The sequence below is a fragment of the Pipistrellus kuhlii genome, unplaced genomic scaffold (genome assembly GCF_014108245.1).
Source record: "Pipistrellus kuhlii isolate mPipKuh1 unplaced genomic scaffold, mPipKuh1.p scaffold_m20_p_132, whole genome shotgun sequence".
In the NCBI taxonomy this organism is placed as follows: Eukaryota; Metazoa; Chordata; class Mammalia; order Chiroptera; family Vespertilionidae; genus Pipistrellus; species Pipistrellus kuhlii.
The window spans coordinates 140,311-149,678 of NW_023425441.1; the positions used below are offsets into that span (position 1 = coordinate 140,311).

The 9,368-nt window shown below is 67.4% G+C and overlaps 1 protein-coding gene across 1 annotated transcript; it reads left to right on the forward strand.

The window, feature by feature from the left end:
• The first annotated feature begins 384 nt into the window (after nt 1-384).
• Nucleotides 385-3,095, forward strand: RASSF7 (Ras association domain family member 7). The gene is given in 8 exon segments (XM_036436220.1): nt 385-403; nt 406-471; nt 474-496; nt 1,111-1,243; nt 1,421-2,133; nt 2,240-2,335; nt 2,421-2,502; nt 2,584-3,095. Coding segments are annotated over 8 exon segments (1,161 nt in total). The 3' UTR covers nt 2,613-3,095.
• The last annotated feature ends 6,273 nt before the right edge of the window (nt 3,096-9,368 follow it).

The following is a 9,368-nucleotide window of genomic DNA, read 5'->3' on the forward strand; positions in this document are numbered from 1 at the left end:
GACATGGGGGCCGGGTTCTCTGTGGGCGCTGGCGGGCTTCGGGGTCCCGGGCCCCGCCTTAGATGGGTCAGGTTGGGCGGCCTCTGAGGCCGTGGGCCCGGGAATGGGGCCAGACACCTGCCCCACGCGCCGCCTCGGGCTGCAGGCTCGCGCTTCCGCGTAGCTCGCGGGCTTCGGGTGTGAGTGGACCCGAGCTCCACCGGCCACTCCGCGCCGCCAAGCCCCGCCCACACCTGGGCGCCGAAGGGGGCGGGGCTGGCGGGGAGCCAATGGAGAGAGGCGGAGCCCAACGAAGGTGGCCAATGGGCGTGTGCGAGGGGGTGGGCGGGCGCGTCAAGAAACCAATGCGAGCGCGCGGGGCGGGGCCGGGCGGGCTGCGGGCCAATGGGAGGCGGACAGGGACGCTCCGCGGCGCCGGAGGCGGCAGGTTGCCGCGGCGCCGGGTGCGGGGAAGGAGTCAGTTGGAGTTCGGGTCCGGAGGCCGGCGGGCGCCCGGGTGAGCCGCGCGGAGTCCCGGAGCCTCCCGAGGCCGGCGGCGGCTCCGAGAGAGGCTCAGGAGCCGGGCCGCGCGTGGGGGCCACACCTGCGCCCGCCCCGCGGCGGGGACGCCGGCCTCTCCAGCGAGCGCCGCGATCGGCGGGAGCGGGCGGGGGCTGCCTGCTCCCGGCGCGGTGGGTCCGGAGCGCCGAGGTCAGTCCCGGGGCAGGTGCGTTCCCATGGCAGCGGGGTGCAGAGTCGGCATACGGGCGCCCCTGGGAGCCGGGAGGGCGCCCCGCGGGAGGGGCAGTGTCTTCCCCGCCAGGTGACTGGGGGGGGGGGTGCAGGAAGTCCTGCATCTGGTTAATGATTCTCCTTGTTCCGGGAGTGGGGCGGGGCCAGGGGAGGCTGGCAAGTGGGGAGGCCTGGAGTGCTCCTGGAGGGCCGACTGGTTCCCCGCTTTGGGGGGCTGGTCCTGAGTTACCCCCACCCCAGGAATGTGTGGCCTGCGGGTAGGGCTGGGCACAGGATAGCAGGGCGGCAGCTCGGAGCCAGCTCTGTGGGTGAGGGACAGGCCAGGGGAGCAAGAAGGGAGGGCCAGGCAGGGCTTGGCATTGTGGCCCTTCCCTGCAGGACAGGGGCATGCCCTGTGGGCCCGCCACCATGGAGCTGAAGGTATGGGTGGACGGCATCCAGCGAGTGGTCTGCGGCGTCTCGGAGCAGACCACCTGCCAGGAAGTGGTGGTCGCACTAGCTCAAGCCATAGGTGAGTCCCCTCAGGGACAGACCGGCCCAACAGGTGGACCTGGGGCGGGCTGGCCCTCGGGTCCCATCTTCCCCCAAGGAGGGCGGGGCTGGCTGCCGATCCTTCTCGCCCTCCCCTTGCTTCTCCATCTAGGGGACGAGGGGTGGGGACGGAGGCTGACCCCGCACCCCTCCCCAGGCCAGACGGGCCGTTTTGTGCTCGTGCAGCGCCTCCGGGAGAAGGAACGGCAGCTGCTGCCCCAGGAATGTCCCGTGGGCGCCCAGGCCACCTGTGGGCAGTTCGCCAGCGATGTCCAGTTTGTCCTGCGCCGGACAGGGCCCAGCCTCGCGGGGAGGCCCTCCTCGGACAGCTGCCCGCCTCCTGAGCGCTGCCCAGTCCGCGCCAGCCTTCCCCCAAAGCCCAGACCCGCACTGGACCGTGAGCCCCAGAAAGCACCGGCCTTCGGCCCGGGGCACCCCAGGCCGGCCTCCGGGCCGGCGCCGCCTGAGCCGGTGGCCGCCGTGGCACCGCTGCCCGGCCCCAGCGGGGACCTGCAGGCCCTGGAGTGCAGGCTGCGGAGGAACGCGTCGGAGCTGGGCCAGGAGGCCTTCTGGGAGCGGGAGCTGCGGCGGGAGCAGGCGCGGGAGCGGGAGGCCCGGTCCCGGCTGCAGGCGCTGAGCGCGGCCACGGCGGAGCACGCCGCCCGGCTGCAGGCCCTGGACGCCCAGGCCCGCGCCCTGGAGGACAAGCTCCGCCTGGCCGCCGAGGCCCCCGGGCCCCCTTCGCCCACGGCGTCCGCCACCGAGCGGCTGCGCCAGGACCTGGCCGCGCAGGAGCGGCAGAGTGCCGAGGTGCAGGGCAGCCTGGCCCTGGTGAGCAGGGCCCTGGAGGCCGCAGAGCACGCCCTGCGGGTGAGCTCCTGGACCGCGCCCGCACTGGACACGGGTGGACGTGGGGGCGGTCCCGGGCTCCGGCCAGGCTCACGGCTGCGCCCACTGAGGGTCCCATGTGCCCCAGGCCCAGGCCCAGGAGCTCGAGGAGCTGAACCGGGAGTTGCGCCAGTGTAACCTGCAGCAGTTCATTCAGCAGACGGGGGCCGCGCCCGGCACGCAGGTCCGTGGTTCCCGAGGAAGGCCGGGCTGGGGCGGCCGGGCTGGGGGGCTCCGCCCAGCTCCCAGCTGACCTGCTTTCCCCACAGGATCTCATGCCTCCAGCCAGAGGACAGCCCCTCCCAGGAGCCCCCCGGAGTCCTGCCCTAGTGTCCAGTCTGAGCCCCGAGGGTAAGTCTGTCTGTCCCACTCTGGGTGGGATGGGGTCCTCCTGTGGCCCCCCAGTCCCCTCAGCCTGTGTCCTCTCCACAGTGTCCCCCGTGAGGCAGAACTGGAGGTAGCAGCACCTGCCCCTGCCCGGAATGAACGTCCACTGCCAGCCCAGCCCTGGGCTCTGGTGACATGAGCGAGGGCAGCCAGGGCCAGCCGAGCCTGGACCGCAGAAAGATCGGCGGCCATGGAGGACTCATGCCCTATGCAATCGGAAGCCCTCGGGCCCTATCCTGAGACAGAACACCCGGACCTGGGTCAGGAGGAGGCTGAGGACTCTCACCCGGTACTTGCCAAGCCTGCGAGCCCCCTGGAGAAGCTTGGGGCGCGGCCACTCAGAACTCGCTACGCCCCAAAGGCCACAGCTCTGTGGGGCCAGAAGACGCCTGGATGCTGTTTTTAGCCTGCGGGTCTGTGCTTGCGTGTGGGAGGCATCCTTCCATGCATGTGCGTGTTCAGATGCGTGTGCATGTTCAGGTGCGTGTGTACACGAGTGTGTGAGTGCTGCCTTCCCTACCACGACGCAGAAACCTCAATAAACTGCCGGAAGCGGCTGGAGTGTGTCCTGAACGGCCCTAGGCAGGTCTAGGAGGTCTGACAATGGGGCCCCACCCAGGATTCCTGGGGTGTACCCCAGCTGCCGGGGGCTGGCCACAGCCAGGGGTCCTGACAAGGGGGCTCCCAGGGTCAGTGGTCCCCTGGCTCCAAGGCTGGGGCTCCTCGGCCTTCCATTTCAGGCTGCCGTACGCCCCCCCTGCAGCCTGAGGCTGGTGTTGGAGTTGGTCAGGCTGGAGCCAGGGCTTGGTTTTATCGGACGCGCTCCCTCCTGGGCCTGCTCCTCCCCAGCAGGAGCTGCACCCACGCCGGGGTCCCCCGGAGAGGAGGACTCGGGACATGCCAGACCTGCCTGTCAGGTTGACTAAGGCGGAGAGCTTGTGGGTGGGTCCCAGGACTCTTGGCCGGGCCCAGGGAGCGTTGCCCAGAGGAGCATTTGAGGCCCGTGAGGGTGTGGCCGCCTGCCTGCCTGCCAACACCCCCTCACTCCCCAGGTGGGCGGGCCTCTGTGGGGAGCCCGCAGCCGGAAGTCGGGCTGACAGCCAGCTCGCAGTCCTTCCCTGGGCTGGGCCTCAGCACGGCTCCGCCGAGGCCAGAGGCCTCTGTGACGGCCAAGACGGGGGCTCTGCCTCAGGTGCAGCCACAGGAGCTGGGGACCAGGATGGTGACATCCGAGGTCAGTGGTTGGCAAACGGCAGCTCGCAAGCCAAATGCGGCTCTTTGGCCCCTTGAGTGTGGCTCTTCCACAAAACACCACGGCCTGGGCGAGTCTATGTTGGAGAAGTGGCGTTAGAAGAAGTTTAAGTTTAAAAAATTTGGCTCTCCAAAGAAATTTCAATCATTGTGCTGTTGGTATTTGACTCTTTTTATTTTCTTTTTTTATTTTTTTTAATATATTTTATTGATTTTTTTAAAAATATATTTTATTGATTTTGTACAGAGAGGAAGGGAGAGAGATAGTTAGAAACATCGATGAGAGTTGCCTCTTGCACACCCCCTACTGGGGATATGCCCGCAACCAAGGTACATGCCCTTGACCGGAATCGAACCAGGGTCCCTTCAGTCCCCAAGCCGACGCTCTATCCATTGAGCTAAACTGGTTTTGGCTGGTATTTGACTCTGTTGACTGATGAGTTTGCCGACCACTATCCTAGGTCATGGGGTTTGGGCTGAGTTTTGGGGTTGGCCACATTGGGATGGAGTCAGCCTTCTCCTGGGGTGGCTGAGTCAGGCCTAGTGCTCCCCACTTCTCTGGAGCAGACTATAGGGGCTGTGAAGCCCTAAGCGTCAGGAGCAAGGGAGCCAGAGCCCAGCTTGGGGGAGCCATGACATTGGGGGGTGAGGATGGGAGGACTTCCTGCCAAGTCAGCACAGGTGGGGAGTGGCTGGCTGCTCCAGGCGGCAGGAGGAATCCTCTGGGAAGCACCCAGCCCGGCCACACTCCCGTCTGCACTGCCTAGCTCAGCAGCCTCCACAGCCCCAGACAGATCCAGGCACAGGGTCACATGGGGGTGGCCTTCTGGAAAGGCTGATGGGCCATGTCCTGGTGGAAGGGCTGGGAGCTCTGGGCCTGCTCCCCTCGCCCACAGCCCCCACTCTCAGGAGGTGGGACGGATCTGGGCCCCAGCCCTGAGCTTTCATGGCTCACCTCGCATGCTGAGCACACTGGGAGCAGCGGCAAGGCCAGGTGCCAGCAGGGACTATCCTGCACACGCACACGCACACGCACACGCACGGGACGGGCAGGACTAGCCCTTGCCCTCCCAGGTATGGCGAGCTTCCTCACCGACTCCCAGCCCCAAAGGGAGCAGGCCCCGAGCGGGCTGGGCTCACGCACCTCTGGTCTGTGCCCATTTCCAGGGACAGGTGTCTGCTCCTGGCTGTCCGGCTCAGGCCCCCACAGGCAGAGAGGGCGGGGGGGGGGGGCGCTATTCCGGATGCACGAAATCCCACCCACCAAACGTCAGAGTGCTTCGGTCACGCCTTTGGCTGAGAATTTATTTTTGAGTTTTAACTCACACGCTGAAAACAGCGATGTAAGCCGTGCTGAGGTGAGGAGAAGCCCAGCTCCTCCCACGTGCCCGGTGAACTGCAGGGCCGGGCCAGGCCAGGCCAGGCCAGCTCCCGGGAGGTGAGGCAGGGCCTGCCATGAGGACGGACAGCCCGCATCCCTGGCCGCTGCTGCTCCTCGGGGTCAGGCCCCCGCTGACCTCACAGCGCCTGTTCCCCCTCGGGCTGGGGCCACACCGGGCTCCCCGAGGGCCACCACAGGAGGGCACTGCCCAGGGGCTGTAAAACGGCTCCACACGTTCCAGCCCCACGGCAGCCACAGCCTCCCTGCCACCTGCAGAATCCGGCCCCACCAAGCCTGCGGTGTGACACCACAGCGACCATCAGCACGGGTCCTTCCGAAGTGAAGTCCATGCCCACCCAGTCCTTCAGGCCTCGGACAGCAGCAGGCCCGGCGCCAGCCCTCACCCCATGGCCCGGAGAGGGCCCGGAGCGGGACAGGGCCTGCAGCCGGGGCGGCTCAACGTGTCCTCGGTGCACCTGAGCGCACCCTGCAGGGGAGGCAGGTCCCCCGCTCAGGCCCAGGGCCCCGCCTCCGGAAGGGGGACGGGTACCCGCTGAGCACCACACATGGGGCCTTGCCGTCCTCCGTGGCCTCGCTGAAGTGGTCGAAATGCGCAGAAAAGCCACGTCCGGCACTGTCTTCCTTCAGGTTCCCAGCGGGGGCCTCAGACGTGGGTCCTGGAGCTCGGTCGGCGCGGCAGCCCGAAGACCATCCCGGGAGCGCGCACAGCTGGCCCCTGGCACCCACGGGGCGGACGTTTCCTCCAAGAGGGCCCTGCCCCCGCCTGAGCCCTCTCGTGGGGGCAGCGAAGCCGCTCAATGCCCTCCTCTCTCTTCCACCCCCAGGTGTCTGCTGGACGCAGATGGCAGACCCTTCCCTAGGGGCCCCTGCCCCCCCGCCCCTGGCCGCGCGCCCTCCGACCCGCGGTGGCCTGTCCCCCCCCCTGCCCGGTGTGGCCTCCCCTGCCCGACGGCGCAGGGGCCGGAGGGGCCGGCGGTCGCGCTGCCCAGGAGCAGATCAGCCGCTGTCACACGCACAGTGGGTCCGGAGCAGCGCAGTGTGCGGTGGGCAGTGGCTGCCCTGCGCCCGGAGGGACGCCGGGCGGGCGGAGGAGTCGTCCCGCACCCCAGCCCTCCTTCCCCTCCCACCTGGGCGTCCGAGCCCCGGCCGCTGGCCAGGGCGGGCGGCTGGTGGGATGCGCCCCGCGCGCCGGCCCGGGACCCCGGCGCGTCCCCCGCACCCCCGGGCGGGACGGGGGCGGCTCTCCACGCAACTTCGGCTGCGGCCGCGGCCCCTCTGCGCCCCCCAGCCCCGCGCCCGCGCCCCGCGCCCGGCCCGTATGCAAATGAGGGAGCCCCGCAGCCAATGGCCGGCCGGGCCGGGCCCGTCCTGCCGCGCCGCAGCCAGTGGGAGCGAGGCGGGCGCGGACGCCACGCCCACCGCCGCGCGGCCCCTCGCGGGCGCGGCCGGCGCGTTCCTTTCCGCACGTCGGCCTCGGGGCGGGGCGCCACCTGCCGGGCGGGGCCTGGGCCGGCCCCTCCCCGCGGCCGCCGCCGCCGCCGCGCAGGGCCCGCCGCCCGGCACCCGCGGGGCTCGGCGCACGTAGCCGGCCGCGGCCGGGGGCCCAGGAGGGGCCTCGGCTTCGGGACACACGTTCTGCCCGCGTCGCCCGCGCCCATCGCTGGGGTCTGGCTGGCGGGAGGGGTCACTCAGTCTGCGGTCGTTGGTTGCAGAGGCCCCGGACTCTGCCTCCGCCCGGTGTGTCCGCACACCCCGCGGCCGGCCCGGGGCGCCGGGACCCCTCCCGTGGGATCCGGTGGGAAGGCTGGGAGTCCGGAGCGCGGGCCCAGGGTCCGGCCGGGCATGGAGAGGAGTAATCAGGGGAGTTGGTGACTCCTCCAGGGGCCCCCAAGGGGGCCGCCAAGGGACAGTGGGCCCTGGCCCCTTCTCTTCCCACTCCCTCGTGCCCCCGTGGCCCCGGGGTCCCGAGGCAGAACCAGGTCATCCAGACCCTTGCTGGGCAGAGGCGCCTGCTCCCCTTTCCTTCCTGGTACAGGGAGTCCCCGTAAGCTTTGGGTGCCCCCTCCACAGTCAGCAAGAGTTCCCCCACCTCCCTCAAACCAACCAGAGCCCCCCTCTCCTGGCTCCAGGAAGCTCCAAGGTCCTCCCGGCTGGCTCTCCATTGGCACCACGGTCCTTGGCCCAGGACGAGGGCCCCAGCCACCCTGGCCATCTGGCTGCCCTCCTCCCGCCCTCCTGCCTCCAACGGACAGCCCCCTCCTGGGCCTCCCTGCCCCGGTGACTAGTCTGCATCCCCCGTCAGTCGGGGCTCAGCTGCACAAACCCAGCAAGGCCCCTGCTGCCCCTTCCACCTTCACAGGCACTTTTTATTTATTTTTTTTATTAAATATTTATTTTATTGATTTCAGAGAGGGAGAGGGAGAGAGAAACATCAGTGATGAGAGAGAATCATTGATTGGCTGCCTCTTGCATGCCCCCTACTGGAGATCCAGCCACAACCCAGGCATGTGACCTTGGCCAAAATCGAACCCCGGACCTTGCAATCGGCAGGCTGACACTCTATCTACTGAGCAACACCAGCCAGGGCCACAGTCACTTTATTTCTTCCCTCGAGACTGGCGCCTGGTGGCTCAGCGCTGGGACCTCAGGAGGGTGCGGGCGGGTGCAGGGTGCTGTGGGTGTGGCCACCTGTGGGTGGGGAAGGAGCGCAGGGCGATGAGTGGACCGCTCTAGAGGGTCAGAAGTTCAGGGCCACCACGGCCTGGATCCCCTGGGCCCCGGAGGAGGCCCACCCTTCAGACAGGGCAAAGGTTCAGAGGGAAGGAGTCTGGGCTGCAGGACACGGAGAGGCCGGAAGTCAGGGTGACTCCCGTTTCAATCTTGCCCTGTTGGTGCAACCCCAGCTGTGCCCCCAGTCCCGGCAGTTCCAAACGCACCGTAACGCGCCCAGTGGGCTCAGGGGTGGTCCCTCAGAAAGATATGTTCGGCCTGTCCGGTGGCTCAGTGCCTGAGCGTGGACCCTGGCACCAGAGGTCAAGGTTCAATGTTGGGGTTGCAGCCCATCCCCCGTAGGGGGCGTGCAGGAGGCAGCTGATGGATATTTCTCTGTCATCCGTGTTTCTATCTCTCCTTCTCCCTTCCCCTCTCTAAAAATATATAAAAGTACATATGTATATGTTCTTTTATTGATTTCAGAGAGAAAGGGAGAGGGAGGCAGACACATCAATGATGAGAATCACTGATTGGCAGTCTCCGCTCTGGGGATCAAGCCTGCAACCCAGGCACATGCCTGCAGCCAGAATCAAACCAATCCACAGGCCGTCACTCTATCCATGGAGCCAAACCAACCAGGGGGGAGAGTGTATTTTCAGAAAGACACGTCCCGTCCTAATGCCTAGACGCTGTGAATGTGGCCAACTGGGAAGGGGTCTCTCCATTCAGCCCGGGGTTTTGAGGTGAGGTCACCCTGAGGGCCCGGCAGGCCTAAGTCCTGTCCTCGGGCAGGTGAGGCAGACACCCAGGCAGAGGCCGGTGAAGGCAGAGGCAGAGCCTGGGGCACCAGAGGAGGCCAGGGGAGCCCGGGGCACCCACACCAGAAGGACAGGCGGGGTTCTCCTTACAGACGTGGGAGGAGCAGGCGCTGCCAGCCTTGACGCCAGCCGAGAGGCACTGCCGTGCCAGCCACCCTCTCCGGACCCTTCCCCTGGGGCCGAGAGAGGGGTCACTGCGGGGGTCCCCGCCTCTGGCCTCGTCCACTCTTCCTTTCTGCAAACTCCTCTCCAGACCCGGTAAGGATGCTCTTCTCTCTCCTAACAAAACGTAACTCAGCCCTCTGGTGGCCACTCCTCGCTACCTCCCCTGGCAAAACCACGGCAGACTTGGTGCTGGCTGTCCCGTTCCTCCGTTCCTCGCCTCTCACGCTTTTTGTTGTGGTCAGCCTCACCCAGGGAGATTTTCCCCACGGATTTTTAGGGAGTGGAAGGGAAGGGGGAAGCACACAGAGAGACACACACATCCATTGGGACTAAGCCTGCACCGAGGTACCTGTTCTTGACTGAAATAAAACCCATGACCCTTCAGCCAGCAGGCTCTAACCACTGAGCCAGCCAATCTGGATAGGGCCCATTCTCTTTAACTCCCTCCAGCTCCCCACCCCTAGGGCTGCCGTCCAGAGGGT